The 16,734-nt window shown below is 42.7% G+C and overlaps 2 protein-coding genes across 2 annotated transcripts; both read right to left on the reverse strand.

Moving 5' to 3' along the window:
• Positions 1-2,618: 2,618 nt before the first annotated feature.
• Positions 2,619-2,936, reverse strand: LOC100580894 (cornifin-A-like). The gene has a single exon (XM_030823224.1). It carries the CDS (start codon positions 2,934-2,936, stop codon positions 2,619-2,621), a length of 318 nt encoding a protein of 105 aa, XP_030679084.1.
• Positions 2,937-14,803: 11,867 nt separating this feature from the next.
• Positions 14,804-15,532, reverse strand: SPRR4 (small proline rich protein 4). The gene has a single exon (XM_030823237.1). The coding sequence runs from the start codon at positions 15,474-15,476 to the stop codon at positions 15,243-15,245; it is 234 nt and encodes a 77-aa protein (XP_030679097.1). The 5' UTR covers positions 15,477-15,532; the 3' UTR covers positions 14,804-15,242.
• Positions 15,533-16,734: the final 1,202 nt, after the last annotated feature.

Consider the following 16,734-nt stretch of genomic DNA (forward strand, 5'->3'; position numbering starts at 1 on the left):
TAGAGAAAAAGCTTTCAGCTTTTCCCCATTCTGTATGATGTTAGCTGTGGGTTTGTCACATATGGCCTTTATTGCATTGAAGTATGTACCTTCTATACCTAATTTGTTGCGAATTTTCACTATTAAAATATGCTGAATTTTGTGAAATGTTTTTTTTTTCTGTGTCTATTGAAATGATCATAAGTTTTTTGTCTGTCTTTCTGTTAATGTGATGTATTACATTTATTGCTTTGCATATGTTGAACCATCCTTGCATCCCTGGAATGAATCTCACTTGATCATAGTAGATGATCTTTTTAGTGTGCTGTTGAATTTGGTTTGCTAACATTTTTAAGGACTTTTGCATCTATGTTCATTAGGGATTTTGGCCTGCAGTTTTCTCTTTTTTTCATGTTCTAGTCTTATTTTCATATTAGTATAATGCTAACCTTACAGAATGATTTTAGAATTCTCTCTTCAATTTTCTGAAATAGTTTGAGAAGAATTAGTATTAGTTCTTCTGTAAGTATTTGGTAGAATTCATCAGTAATTCCATCAAGCACTGGGCTTTTTTTGGTTGGGAAACTTTTTAGAATGACTTCAATCTCATTACTTGTTATTGGTCTATTCAGGGTTTCTCTTTGATCTTGGTTCAATCTTGGTATGTTGTATGTGTCCAGGAATTTATTCATTTCCTCTAGGTTTTCCATTTGTTTGTGTATTGCTGTTTATAATAGTCTCTTATGATGCTTTGTATTTCTGTGATATCAGTTGTAATGTCTCTTTTATCAATTTTGATTTTATTTATTTGAGTCTTCTCTCAAAAAAATCCACTTTTTGTTTCACTAATCTTTTGTAAAGCTTTTTAGTTTTTATTTTATTTATTTCTGCTCTATCTTTATTTTTTTTTGGGGTTTGGTTTGTTCTTGTTTTGCTAGTTCTTTGGGATGCATATTAAGTTCTTCATTTAAAGCGTTTTTTTTTTTCTTTTTTTGATGTAGGCATTTATTGCTAAAAAAAAAAACCCCTTTCCTCTTAGTATTGCTTATGCTATGTTCTACAGGTTTTGGTATCTTGTATTTCTATTTTTATTTGTTTCAAAAAATTTTTAATTTTTAAATTTTAATGTTTTTCATTTTCTTTGACCCATTGATCATTCAGGAGCATATTGTTTAATTTCCATATATTTGCACAGATTCTAAAGTTTTTCTTATTATTTATTGCTTTCTAGTTTTATTTTACTGTTGTAAGAAAATATCCTTGATATGGTTTTGATTTTTAAAATTTGTTGAGATTTGTTTGTGGCCTAACATGTGGTCTGTAATATTTTATGTGCTGATGAGACAAATGTGTGTATTCTGCAGTTGTTGGATAAAATATTCAACTTTTATGTCTTACTTACAGAAGTACAGTGTGTGTGTGCTCATGCATGTGTGTGTGAGAGAGGAGCATATGTTTACTTTTTTGAGAGCTTATGTTTGTATGGGAAGGAGACTAAAGATCACCTCTCTTAGGGTTCTTCTAGGGCAGGTGGTGTGGATTCAACTCTCCTTCTTCCTGCTGCAGCATCAGGTATCTTCACAATAGGCACTCGATAAAAAAACATAGGACTAAGGTGATTAAGTTAGAGAGAGGGAGAGAGAGAGACAGAGAGAGAGAGAGAGAGAAAGTGCATGTGTGTGTGTATGTCAGTGTTGGGTGGTTTGGGAGATCCAAGTGTGTGAAGGAGTGTGTGTGTGTGAGTGTTGGGATTTTAGAGATCTACATATGTGTGTCTGTGTGTGTTTGAATGTCTGCATGCGAGTATATCCTTGTGTGAGAGTGTGGGACTGAATATGTGTTTGTGGATATGGTGTGAGTGTTCAAGTCTTGGCTCCATGTGTTGGGGGCATCAGAAAAGGAAGATGAGTGCAGAACAGATCACTAGGCTGGACTATGCACAAGCACCGTTTCTTTGGAATAATTTTTAAAAAGGAATCAACTAAACAAAGATGATGATGGCTTGAAGCAGGCACCATCTACACTCACGTGTGACTTACTGCAAGTCATTAAGATATAAACATTAAGGTGAAAGAAAAAAGCCTTGCTCTAGCTGTGCGTACCCAAAGTAACAGATTGGGTGGGTGGCCCTGAACACACTCCCATTGCCAGCCCAGGAGTGTCCTGTGTGTACAGCAGCCATACACATTCACACACATTCTCAGTGTCAGGATCAGGCACCTTCTGACTACAGACCTCACAACCAGCCTTCACAGTGTTAGTTCCTGCTTCACGCTGAGAAAGCAACAGAGGTTGAATCAACCAGTGACACACACAGCCAGATGTGGAGTTAAAAGTTATTTATTGAGGGAAGACCAGGGATGGTTCACTTGATCCTTCCCCAAATCCATCCTGAAATGCACCCTGAGCAACAAGAAGACTAGCTCAGTCAGTGAGACGTTCAGCCTTACGCAGAGGCTCAGGAGCCCTCCAGAGTGAGGGTAAGGGACATCTTTTTAGAGGTGCAAAGGAGCGATTATGATTCAGGGTGACAGCATGCTAACTGCAGGGTCAATAGGCAAATGGGATTCATAAGCAGAATGGAGTAGGGTGTTCAGTATCCAGTGGCCAGCTCCTCAAGGGCATGGCTGTGGACCACATTACTTCTGCTTGGTCTTCTGCTGGACTGGTGCTGGAGTGACTGTTGAAGGGCAGGGCTCAGGCACCTTGGGCTGGCAGGGCTCTGGAACCTTGGGCTGGCAGGGCTCAGGCACTTTGGGCTGGCAGGGCTCAGGCACTTTGGGGTGGAAGGGCTCAGGCACTTTGGGGTGGCAGGGCTCAGGCACCTTGGGGTGGCAGGGCTCCTTGGTTTTGGGGATGCACGTTTCCTTGGGTGGAGGCTGGCAAGGCTGTTTCACCTGCTGCTGCTGAGGCTGAGGGGGTGGGGTGCAGGGCTGCTTCTGCTGCTGAGAATTCATGCTTCGAAGGTGTTTTTTTCTAGAGACAGAAAGCTGACACAGTGATTCAAGTAAAGAAAGATGGATACAAATTCAATGCCAAACAGATTTTATTTCAGGACCCTTTAGAAGAGAAAGCCTTTCATCTCCCCTAGCTCCCCCATTACATTTAAAAATGAAATAAGATTGGATAATTTTCAGGCCCTTTTAAGAGGAGGAGCTAAAAGGCAATTTCTTCTGCTCCATTTTATTGGAGTTCTTTTCTTGGCTTCCTTCCTACCCAAGGCACCTTATATCTGTTCTGGAAAAATGCCCTATAAAAGCTGGCTTCTGAGGGACATGAGGCCCGCATATTAGGTCTTTTGGAAAGTGGCATCAGACCACTGCAGTCTATCCTCTCCTAGCACCATGTAGAAAGCCTGTGACTTATAGGATGGCTTTATATTCATCTAAGCCCGTATGGTTTTGCTTCTGGTCTGTGCTTACACAGTCCCTTCCAAATGCTTTTCTTCCCATCTTTGCTTGTCCAAATACTCCTCCATCATAGCTCACATCACTTGACACCCCTAGGAGGGTCTCCTTGAGCAAGGTTTCCCAAAAGTGCACAGCCCTTCCCTGCCCATCTCCCTCATGCCAATTACTATCTACTTTGCATTTCATTTACTTATATAGATGTATTACCTTCCTGCTAGGTTTTACGTTTGTTAAGTAAGTACGTTAGGCATTGATTTGTCCAAAGTGCCTAGCATACTGCCTTAAATGGAATAAATGCCCAGTAGAGATCCATCTAATAAATTAAAATTTCTATAAATATCTTGTCAGGGGGAAATTGCAGTGTTACTGAGAGTGCTCCGGGCCTGAGCCCTAGTTCTGCTATGAACTTCTCATGGGCATTTGAACAGTCTTCTCCAGGACTCCCAGTTCAATGACTATCTACTGAGGTGGGAGCCCTAACCATCTCTAAGGTCCTTTCAAATCCATATTGTAATTTAACTTAAAATAAAGATATTCCACTATTCTCTATCTCCCATTGAAATCCTGGATTAACCTTCTTACACATATTTGCCTTTAGCTAATTTCTAATAATGAAAAAGTAAACTAGAATTGCCAGTTTGTTGCAATCAGAGACTTACCTGGTATACGGAGCAGAATGGGCTGTGTGGTCCCTTGGGTTTGGTGTGAAGGGAATGGCCAGCTGGCTTTTATAAGATGAATGAGCCCTGCCTCAAGGAAATAGAAGCTCTCAGGCGCTCTGCTTTCATTCCTCACCTGTCACACATGACTCACACTACCATCCTCATCACCGGTTGTCTCGGCTTTTTTGATGAACACCACCTGATATTTTTTGGCACTGGCTGGCTGACAATGATGTCACTGGCCTAATTTTCACTGCCACCCTCATCCTCAGACCCAGGTGCAGGGCTTGCCTTGAGGGAGGGGTGAGCAGCAGGCTTCGTGGAGGGTTTCATGAGTTAACCCTGGGGGTAGATCTGAGTCCTGCTGAGGCCTTGCCACCTGCTGTCCTTGTCATTGAGATGGTTGTTCCCCATGTTCTGTGGGACAGGGCACTCTTGCACACATGAATAAGTGGGAAAGGGAGGGGGAGCAGAGGAGCTGAGGGGGGCACTCCTTGTCTGCCTTGGTGAAGGTGGAAGCTAGAAATAATGAAATGGACTGATTATAGACCCCTTGACTCAGAGTCCAAGACCCTTCCATCCATTTCCCCCATCTTCTTCCCAATTCCATTAAACTACACACATTCAGAATAATTTACTTATGACTCTCCCACCCTCACCTCCCTCCCTATGACTGGTTGCTAATCTGGGAAAACCTGCTTTCCTTCAACAACCACACCTTTACCCTTCTCCTACTTCAGGGACTTTCAGGGGCTAATCCCTCTTCTGGGATCGCTTTTTCCCTCCACTCCACCCAGACATCTGGCCCTGGCCTTTTCCTCCTTTCTAATCAGGCTAGACTGGCCCCCACCTGAAAACCCAAAAGCCTTTTCTACCTGCTTCCCCGCAGCCCATCCATGGGGTCCTCAATGCTGAATCATTCTCAACTTTTGCCCACTTCCAGCTCCAGCCCCAATACCTGGAGATCCTGCTGGCTGCAAGGTTTTCCTCCTCCTTCTGGGTCTGTGTCTCCTGGGGGCTTTCCGAGGGTCAGAGCTGTTCCTGCTCAAAGCAATGGTGTCCCCACCACAGTGTTTGTTTCCTCATTTATTCAACAAATCTCAGTGGGGAGCCTAACATATGCCCATCATGCCTGTCATTCTAGGAGCTCTCTAATGAGGAAGCCGACTTTCCCCCTACAGACCATGAACTCCCCAGGGTAAGAGACAGAGCACAGTTGAGAGCCACTGAGATTATGGATCTCAGAGAGCCTTTAGTTCACACTCCTCAAGGGATGATTGGGGAATCTGAGGCCATCAGAGGTGAAATAACTCACCAAGGTCAAAAAACCAAACCCTAGGAAGAAAAGAATTATACACAGGAATCCTGTGTTCTCCTTTGTTTTAATTCCTTGTGACTCCCTAATGTCTATGGAGGAAATTAAGCCCAGGTGGAAAATTGATTAGAGGTGGAAAGGGGAGCCCTTCCTGACTGAGAGCTGGGTCACTTGTAGTTCTGGCAAGTTTTAGGAGTGGCAGTGTGAGGACACAGAAAGAGCCTTGCGTTGTGGGTAAGCCTTAATCGGTGCTAAGATAAATCCCTTCAAGTAGAAATAAAGATGCTTAATATTTGAGTGGCTCTAAACAGTGGGTGTTTCTAGCTCTGCTAAAGTAAGAAGGGCATGAATTACAATAGGTGGAAATAAGGTTCAGTTTATCATTACTCAGAACACCAGGGTCGGAGAGAGGAAGGGAAAAGCCAAAACTAAAAGCCAAAACTAAAATGTCTGCTTGGATCCTGAGTTGCTTTCACTCTAGGGGAGCTCTCAGAGTGACATCGTGACACAGCTGAGGTGAAGGCACTGGGGCAGGCAGTAGGTGATCAGCCCCTGAGCGCCTGCACATGCTTGCCTTCACTCCACGATGGTCAGATTCTGCCCTGCCAAGGAACTTCTCTTTCCTGGGGACAAAAGAACAGGGGTTCCCTCAGTCCTTCCATAGGCAATTCCCGTAAAACTGAGGTCCCTGATTCAGAGCTGCACTCAAAACACAAACTGCTACTAGGTGTGGCCTTTGGAAAATCCAAATCATCCTTAAAACTCAGGTGTGCAGATGGTTCCTCCTCCTCATCCAACCTCTCCTTTACCCAAACAGACACCTAAATGTTTGTGGAGCACCTGCTGGCTCCACAGCCGATGAACTTGAGGCCAAAGTCAGCCTCGCCTAGGACACAGGAGCTGCTGCTCTTCTGACATCGAAAACTGGCTCTCATTTGTCCCTGGAACTTCCATTGACTCTGAGCAGTGCCTCAGGTTCATCAGTCATTCCCAGAGCAAGGAAGATTGATGGCCCTAAGTCTAATCAGTGATCAGGCTTTTCCCAGCATAGTTTACTGTCTCCTCCCCACTTCCGTAAAGCCCAGACCCTGCAAAGAGGTCATGCAGAATTTGAACTCTAGGCCTTTTCCTGTGGGGATTGCATATTTAAAGCATAGTAACATTTAGAAACATGCAGTATTAAGAGGTTTACCCCCCTCCCTTTCTCTGATCACCTTGAGAAGCTAGGGAGACACCCAGAGTGTCGGCTGTTCAATTCAGGCCATGATAATTTAAAAAAAGTTCTATAACACACAAGGCCTTCATCTGAGAAAGGGCAGGAAAAGGAGTAACACCAGATCCCAGGTGTTAGGAGCCTCCTGAACACTTTGGCCCAGCAGGGAGGAAAAGTTAAGTTTGCAAATGTGGGTGCAGAGGTGGAGGGAGGACATGAAATCACAGCACCAGAGAAACTCTACTCAGCCGCTCATCCTATAGAGAGGGAATGAACTGCTGTGGTGGGGGAACGAACTCGCTCCAGGCTTGACGGCCTTTTTAGTGACAGAATCAGACCCAAACCTGGGATGCTCAATTCCCTTTCCTTTCTACCATCTCTTTAAGAACAGAGCATGCCCCTCACCGTCACTCTTTTTATTTCTGGTCCTTGAAGGGATGGATAAAAAATTAAACCTGGCTTCTCTTGCCTGAGGGATATAGAAATAAAAGGACCCAGGCTTAATGTCTGGCCCAGTTGTTTCAAAGCCTTGCTATGCCCTTATTAGTTGGATGACCTTGAGCAAGTTGCCTAACCTTTCTGCACGCTACTGTCCTTATCTTTAAAAGGATAACTTTAAATTCTACTTCACAAAGTTGCTGTAAAGATTAAATGCAATGATGCTTCTAACTCTTTAAGATGAATGAGCTAAATACATCTAGCGTAATAATTCTTGCTAGTTTGTCTCATTCTTTCCTCCCCTTCCACTTGAAATCAGTTGAAACTTCTTCCTTTTGACTGTGAGTTTCCTTTTATCCTTCTCACTCTTTGTGGTGTGTGTGTTTGTGTTTGCGTGTGTGTGTGTGTGTGAGAGAGAGAGAGAGAGAGCAGGGAGAGAGAGCAGGGAGAGAGTGCCCAAGGACAGCGTTCAGTGGAGCAACATTCTTGGCCTTTGTGATTGCTTTATCTCCCCTCATTTTTTTACATTCGATTTCAGGTTTACATGTTTATCAAATTATATCTTGAGCTATTGAACAGTGACAATGACCGCATAGTTCATGTTTTATATGAGTTGGGGCATGGGAGGTGGCTAAAATTATTGGTGATTATACAAAAACCCGGACATACCTTAGATAAGGAAACTGAGGCGGAAAAATGTTGAGTGACTCTCCCAACATGTCATAAAGGTCTGATGTGCTAGGGTACAGTCCCTTGAGAACTATGTTGTATTGCTTCTCAAGACTAGTGAAACACTCTATAAATCAGAGGGTGACTCTTAGAAGAGACACTGTCTGGATCCCTGCAGTCTCACACATCTGAGCTGATCGACTGCCTATCTTCCACTAGAAGTAGAGCTTCTCCGGGTATGGATGATCAAAAGACACAGACATATTTTAAAATGCAAAGTATTGGAATCTGGGAAGGTTCAGACTGATGTACTATCCCTCCTATCAATCATTGCCTCCTGGGCTGTAGAGGGGGGCAAAGGAACAAGTGCATGGCTAAAAATTTTCTGCAGAGAATCTAAACCCCATTGGAAGTGGCTGTTTTGTGTAGTTGCCAGTCCCTTCTGTTTGCTCAACTATGCCTGCTTTGTCCCTGGTCCACCTCTGAAAGCACCTGCAGAGTGATCTCCACAGATTACAGGTTTGGAAACATGAAGTCCTGGATTCAAATCCTGACTCTACTACTTACTAGCTATGTGTGTGATATCAGGAAAGTTTTCTAATAATAAAAACAGCTACCGTTTCATTAGCTTCTGCAAAGTGTCAGACCGTGTTCTAGGTACTTGACACTAATTCTCACAATAGCAGTGCAAGGACCAGTTCATTAAACGTAGTCTATAGATGTGGAAGCTGAAGCACAAAGAATAAATCACTTGTTCAAGTTTACGTGGCAAATAATGTGGCAGAGCCAAGATGCAAATCCAGTACCATAACTCTGAAGGCTTTATGAATCTCAGCGTATCTTACCCATAAAATTTGTTTTTAGACCTATTACTAAATGAGATTACATATGCAAAACAACTACTGTAGTGACTAGAACATAGTAGATGGATCATAGATGTCAAGTGCACTTCTTCTCCTTAGGGTCTGAACTACACCTGTTATTAGAAATTGATCTTCCATGACTTAGAAAAATCTAATCATTTCCTTTATTTTTGAAGTAGCCAGTCAGTCATTCGTTTAACACATATTTGCTGAATGACAGTCAAATGTCAAGCATGAAGTCCCAGCTTTATGAAGTCTAGTAGGGAAGTAGACAACATTCTTTGAGTTTCTGGGATCCAAACCCCATCAATGAGGAGGGTTTCCCCAACTGACCTAAACATAAGAGTCACTTAGGATGCTCCTTCCAATGAAATAGAAATAGCTAAGGGAAGGCCCTGGGGATCTGTATTTCTAAAGTGCATCAGGTGGTTTTTAAAATCAAACAAGTTGGCAAACAGTAGACTTTAAACACAAGGGCTTTTCTACCTTGATTGCAATTGACATCATCCGGTATCTTTAAAAAAATATCCATGTCTAGGCTCCATTCCAAAGTTTCATTTAATCAGTTGATTGTTTTTTAATTATCAGATAAAACCAGGATTGAAAAGTCACTGCTTTGCCAGAATATCTCAACTTCTAGGACCTGAATCCAACTGGAGAGTCCCAGTCCTATGAATAGGTGGAAGGAGGTGCAGGTGAGTGCTAAGATACCTGGGCAGATATTGATGTTGATGCAACTAGATGCTGATGAATGTGGGTGTTTGGCCTGAGGATATTGGGAGCCTTGGGAAGTAATTAAGTCCCATCTGAGGAAGGCAAACTACACACACCCTTGAACGTCACCCTTCCAAGCAGGGAATCATCAAAGCACTAGCTCAAGCTGGCATGGCAGGCTGGTCCTGGGGCCAGGAGATGATCCTCTGCCACCTTCCTGGACATCATCATGCACATGGGATGGAGACCTTTTGGTGGGTTAAAGGCTCATGCTTCCTACCTCCAGAACCTTCTGGCAGGGCCAAATTATGACCTTTGGAGGCACAAAGTACCAACAAAGTATACTGCTGCTGAGGAGAAAAAAACTTTTTGTCTATCCTCTTAGGTTCAGTAATGGGGGCCTGCAAACTTGACCGACAGAAGACAGATTAATAGGAGAAAAGGCATATGATTTATATTGATGTCAATATTTTTACATGCATAGGTGCTTCACAGAAAAGAAATGAAAACCCAAAGAAGTTGTTAGGCTTGGGAGCCTGTATATTCTTCCTATGAAAAAAAAAGGGTTTGGGCTTCAAGAGAGAATAAACTGTGGAAGATGACTAGGGATTATATGGGGAAACTTCTGGAATATAAGGGCTACTTTAGGAAGGTTTGTTCATGCAGACTCATCTCAATGCTGGCTCTCCATTTCTAGTAATAAGAATTGGTCCTCTCATCTTGCACAAGAGAGGGGATAAATTTGTGCTCTGCCTTTAGGCAGATAAGTGGAAGGCAGAAAACTCTTTATATCCCTGTTGACCCTCAACTGCCTTCAGCTCAAAATAATCCTTGTGCCAAGTGGGACATTTTAGGGTGGCATATCCTGATCCCCATCACTGCCCTTCCATCCTCCTCTGCCAGTCTATATAAGATAAATCTGTATTTTTCAAAATTACCTTAAACTCATAGTTGCCACTTGTTTTTAAATGTTCTAGTTACCACAGCCTGAAATGGTTCATGGAATCTGATTTTCTTTCATTCATTTACTTACTCTCTTATTTTTTGAGCTCTGCTCATGCCCCAAACACATGTATGTGCTCTGCTTATTAGGAAACCACAAGATCCACCCTGATGGGGTTAGAGAGGGTGGGGTAGGGAACAGGACCTATACATATGCAAAAACTCAAAAGAATTCATAGATTGACCTCATTTTAAGGCATCCAGCCCAACCTCTTATTTTATGGATAAAGGACTGAGGTTAAGGAACTTGTTCTAGGTCACAGATTTATTCAATAGCAGACCCAAAACTAGAATCTAAGTCTCCTCTTTTCTAGCCTGGAGTCTTCCTGGAGTCTTCTAGCCTGTCTCCCAGGCTGGGAAACAGATAACAATTACTTATTAGCATAGACTCCTGAGCTACAGTAAAAAGACTTCCATATGGCCACCTTCTACTTCTAGGCAGAAGAGTATCCTTAGCTCATGCTTTGATAGCCACCTTCCCCAGTTGTAGATGAAAATAAAATTAATCGTTTAATGAGCATATGCTATATGCAGCCACTTTCTAGATATTATCACCAATCCTCCGCAAAATACAGCAAATAATTGTTAGACCCTGACAGCTTTTCACATATGAGAAAACAGGCTTTGGATCTAAGTGACAGGATGCAATCACACAACCAGGAAATGGAGAAGCTGGGATTCAACTCTGTTCAGTCTGAGAGCCCCTGCCCCTTTTGCAAAAGGAAATGGAATGTCAGAACAGCTCCAATGCAGATGCCTGGGCCTGCTCACTTTTTCTCTGAGGGCCTCCTGGCCAGAACAGGAGGTGGCAGGGAATTTGAGCCTGCTGGGTGTTTGTGACAGATAGATCTGGTGGGGCATTGTTCTGTTTCTGGGGTAGAGAGAATTTTCTAGGTAATAAAATGGTGAGAAGGAGGAATACTGGGAGGACAGTGTATTGAGCTATCCCTTCTCCCCTGGCAGTGTTTGGAGGTTTTGTAAATATATTCTCCTTTCCTCAGAAGAACAGATATGTTTTAATTTTGTTGATATGTTGCAGATGGGCTATGAAGATACAATGGGGTAGAAAATGGTTAAAGTATGCACACAACTAGTGAGAAAAATAGTTGTTTAAGCCAATCAGGCTTAAATATTGCCTAAGTGCTTCTTAAATTTATATAACTCTTTTTTATAACTCTTTATATAACTTTATATAACTTTTTTAAGAAAAGGAAATATAATATTATTATACAGGAAAATGTACACAGCTCAATGAATTTGCGTGACCACGTCTGTCTAATCAGTTCCCAGATAAAGACACAAAACTTTGCCAGATCCCTGTAAAGCTTACTCTCCAGTCATTCTGACTTTATAAAAATAAATGGAATTATACAATATATGCTTTTAATATCTGCTTTCTTTCTCTCAAGACTGTGTTTGAAAGACTCATCCATGTTATGGTGTAGAGCTTGTCTAATCTCATTGTGTTGTGGTATGCCATTGTATGAAAATTGACAATTAATTTATCCATCCTACTTTTAATGGATATTTGGAATATTTTTAATTGGGGTTATTACAAATACTGCTACTATAACTGTTTTCATACATGTGTTTAGCAATTCTATGTACACATTTCTGTTACATATACAATAAAGAGTGAAATTGCTGGGATGGGGATGCATATGATCAACTTTAGAAATACTGCCCAATAGTTCTCTGAAATGGTTGCCATCAGCAGTTTATAAGAGCTCCTGTTTATCCATATTCTCACCAACACCTGGTATTGTCTTTTTAGTTTTAGCCAATATGTTGCGTTGTGTAGCGGTATCACACTTTCATTCTAATTTGCATATCTTAGATCAAATTAGGATAATTGACATCTCTACAAAATAGTCTTCTAATACATGAACATGAAACATCTCCAAATTTGTGAGTTCTTTCTTAGTTTCTCTCAGTAATGTTTTATATTTTTAGTATAAACGTCATATCTTTCATTAAACTTATTTAAGATAATTGATACTATTTTAATGATATTTCCATTTTATTGAGGTTAAACTAACAAAAAGAAAAATGCACAAATCAGTTGAGTGTATGTTTTGATATATGTAAGAACCCAGGTAACTGCCACCCACTAGGCTGAGAACTTTTCCAGAATCTCAGACAGCTTCATCATATCCCCTTCCAGTCGGTACTCTCCCCAGCGATGGCCATGATTTTGACTTCTATCCAACAGACTAGAATTACCCCTGGCCTTTCAGTTTTTAACGCTCTATCTGGTGTGTTCGCCAGAGGCCCTCCACCTGGCAGGTTGCAAACTCCATTCATTGTTTCATAAACCTACTAAAAACTCCACTCTACATTTCAAAGACTTTATGGTTAGGTATTTAATATCCTGACCTGACCATTCCTAAATTCATTACATGTTCCAAGTAGAATATCAACTACTTGCTTAAAGACCGCCCCCCAGAGCACCCATAAATTCTCTTGGTCTCTCTGTCCCTAGCAATGGTCCTCCACAGTAGAAAGCTTTGGTTTTCATTCTTCTACTCTTGCCCAGAATCCACAGATTATCCCAGGTAAACATTTGTTGGCTCACCTCTCTGAGGCTCTCCTATCTCTGGAGTTGTAGGGTCCCCAGGTGGGTGCACATAGTTTGTAATTTGGTCTAGATGTACACTAGGCTGCTGGCTTGCCACAGGTTGTCCTATTCCACTCAGAAGCAGTTCTTTCTTCTGTACTTTTGAAAAGCTAGTCATTGCACATTTGGGGATAGTGAGGTAAACAAGACTCCTGTGCTTTAAGGGCTCATAATTTAACTTTACGTGTTTAATTATGGCTGGGATTTTGATATAAGCCAATGTTGCTTTGTGAACTTCTGAAGGGTGGAATTACATAAAAGAATTTCTTCATAGTGGGGAATGGATGCCCACCTACTCATGCAGAGATGGGACTTTGTCCTTGGCCACTGGTGTGGAAAACATGGGTGTCTCCCCTTCCTCACTGAGTTAATAACCTGAGACACAGATCACAGCAGAAGCATTCATTGTTTCAGTCACCCTTATCTGTCCAATTAGCTGAAGACTATGCAAATCTATCAGCCTGGTACTCAAAAGTCTGTAGGAAGACTTGCCAAGGCCTTCTTGGGAGACATGCAAATGACATGAAAACTCTGAAAAACAGTGTGTCCAAGAAACTGGATAGGGCTTAGATGGAAGGAAGCCAGGAAGGGGAATAAGACAGACTGGCCTTTCTACTTGACAGAGGGGAGTTATCATAGGATGCAGGGATTGGGGCACAGAAAGGCTGTCAATGAATTCTTAGGGCTAGAAGCATTCTTTCTGAATCTTAATTGTGTTTACAATACTTTGGCTTTCCCAGTTAATGTCAGTACTCACTAAGTTTTAAGCAACTACTACTTGGAAATATCAGCTATGGATAGATACTTTAAGGGGAAGTAGAGAAGGTGGTTATTTGTTCCCTTTTAGGCTAGTGTGTTAAGTGAGAAAGCAATTTATGCTTGATGGTGGCAACTGAAATTGAGTGACCAAATCCCAGGAAAAGAATAAAGCTCAAGGGGAGAAAATCGGACTCCGTGTTCAGCTGCTTCTTCCTACTCAGGGTCTCTTCTTCAAATACTTATCTTTCTTTATATCTGGGAGGTTTGCTGCTTCTTTCCAATATAGGCAGCTGGTCTCACACGTGGGTTAGGAGGGTCAGGAAGCCAGTTGTAAAAACAGGTTTCTTTCATAAGCTGTGTAAAGTCAGACTAACTGACAAAACCAGGCCCCGTATACTTTGCACAAACTCTCTGTATGTGGCCATCCCTGGAACAATATTTCCCTGTGTAAGAAAATGACTGCCTTCCAAACAGTACACTGAGACACAGGATAAATTGACTCTGGATAGCTCTGGAAATTCCACTATTTTAATGATATTTCTATTTTATTGAACATTTTATTCAATCCTATGCAGCTCCCATGCTTCCCTATTCTGATTGCCACTAACAGTGGCAAACTAAGGTCATTCTAGAACTTGCCAAATATCAGATGAGGGAGTATGAATAAGTAAGTGAATGAGTGTGAGTTAATGAATGAACAAAAAGATAAACAAATACATGAAAAAGTCATTTGTACATGTTTGTAGAAATGTTTTGCAGGGCTCAGGTCATATATGCATGCTTTGTGTGCTTTTTCGGAATGACAACTTCCAAGAGGAAAAAACTGCATTCATCAGGTGGGCTGGGCTTCTAATGGTAGGAGCCAAATTTTCCTCCCTTTTGATCTTCCCTAGATGGGATTAGTTATGCAAGACTCTATTAGACTTTTGCCAGTGAGTTGCTGAGCTTGTTTTCTGTCCTCCTTTACCTGAGATACGTCTGGATATGTATCCCCATTGTTGGTTACTAGAGTGTAACTGTGTCCATAAGAGTGACTTCCTGAACTCCCAGGCATGTGTGTACTTGCACCTTCACTTCCCTAAAATGTTCCCTCTGAATGAATGAATGAATCACAGAATGGGACTGGGAGCGGACAATTAGCCCAGGAAGCAGACACATTTACTACATGAAGCACATATTTATTGGGGAAAACAGGAGAGAAGCCCAGAGCAGGGGGCATCATGGAGAGGAATGAAGCAGAGACTGTGCACCAGCCTCTGTGACCCTACTTGTCAGGGTGGAACCCCAGAAGAAGCCCAGACACTTTCCTCACTTTGGAGAATGGATGGGCCTTAGCTGTGGCCATGCTGGAGCCTGCAGAGGATGAGGTCTCTCTCACACCCACCTGGGAGAGCATCAGGGTGGGATATAGAAGAAGCCAAGGTGGTATGTGTGGGGAGGGGTATGATGGGAAGAAATCCTTACAATGCTTCCTTACATCTTGGGCAGGAGGAGATGTGAGAGGAGGGTAGGCTCAAGAGCTGGAGGGAAGAGGAGAAGGAAGAAGAGAAGGTTCCATCTGGTAGCCAGGATGGTGGATGATGGTAATATCCAGTCCATCCTTACTTCTGTTTACTCCTGGAGGCTTGCTGGGTGGAGGGACACTTCTGCTGAGCTGGAATGATGGTGCTCTTTGGTGGGCATTGCTTCTTGACCTGGGGAGCACATGGATCCTTGGTTTTGGGTGCACATGTCTCTTGACATTTAACAGGGGGTGGCTGACAAGGCTGCTTCACTTGCTGCTGCTGGGCCCTCTGGGGTGGGCACTGCTGCTGCTGCTGCTGCTGGGAAGACATTGCTCTAAGAACAGGTGAGCCTAAAGGAAACCGGGCAGGGACACCATGAGAAGGGTGTCTGATGGTTAAAAAGTAGCCCAGACATTTTACCAGGTCAAAGCATGCCATCTTAGCTGACAGATCTGGACAATGTCAACTGGCTCCCTTGGATAACGCAGACAATGAGAATGGGAAAGAATGTAGGGGTATGAGGAGAGGACAAGAACAGTCTCTGTCTTACAGGGAAGCATCATGGTGTGTGTGTGAGTGTATGTGCGTGTGTGTGAGTGTGCATGTGTATGTGTGTGATCGGGCTGGAGAAGGGGTGTACAAGAATGCAGAGGCCTGATCTCTAATCCCTGCTCCACCCCTGACTCACCATGGGAGACTAAGGCAAGTCCTATGTGGCTATAGGATAGTGGTTCCAGCCCTCTACAAAGAACTGGGAAGCTTGAGGGCCAGTCAAATAGATCACTGGAGCCAAAGGATGACAGGAGGATGTTCAAAGGAAGGAGCGCTAGCCAAGAAGGCTCAGGCATAGGTTCTAGGTCCATCCTGCCGTTCACTGCATGGGCAACCTGCCTTCTCTGGGCCTCAGCACCTTTATTAGAAGCATGCTGGTCAGGAAGTTCCCTGAAGCCTTTCCAGCTCTGATGAGTGTCTCTGGCTATCTTTGTAGGCAATGTTCCTTATGGTCTAAGTTAATGATTATAGATGGGAAGTGCAGGCCTCAGGAAGTAAAGAGGTGGCAATCAGAATAGGGAAGCATGGGAGCTGCATAGGATTGAATAAAATGTTCAATATACCTGTTTGCATACACCTGGAAGAAAAGTTTAATGCTTACTGGTAAGCAAAATGCAGAATAGGGTGTGAGAAACCTTTAAACAGGGCTCAGAATTGCTACAAAATTCTATAGCTCGAAATATCTCCTTCTTCAACAATAAAAATCTTCTTGCTGGGGAGTCAAACCCATGATCAGAAAATAAGTCATACTGAGCAATGGTGCGGAATGGCGATTAAACTTTCTAAGTACCAATTAGTGTACCATTTCCGCAATTGTCAGGAGACTTGTGTCACTTCCCTGATTACCCAAGGATGGAAGAGGATCTTGGCCTAGCGGCTCAAAGGAGTTAAAGGAGAAGGAAAGAGCCCCACAAATCCCAGGAGAACAGATGAGTTCCCACTTACCAGAGGCGGCAAGCTGGATCCCAGGAGAGAAGGCTGAGCCCTGGTCCACAGGCAGCCACTCCAGGAGCCTTTATAGGGCTCCAAGCCTGCC

This window comes from Nomascus leucogenys, chromosome 12 (genome assembly GCF_006542625.1).
Source record: "Nomascus leucogenys isolate Asia chromosome 12, Asia_NLE_v1, whole genome shotgun sequence".
Taxonomy (NCBI): Eukaryota; Metazoa; Chordata; class Mammalia; order Primates; family Hylobatidae; genus Nomascus; species Nomascus leucogenys.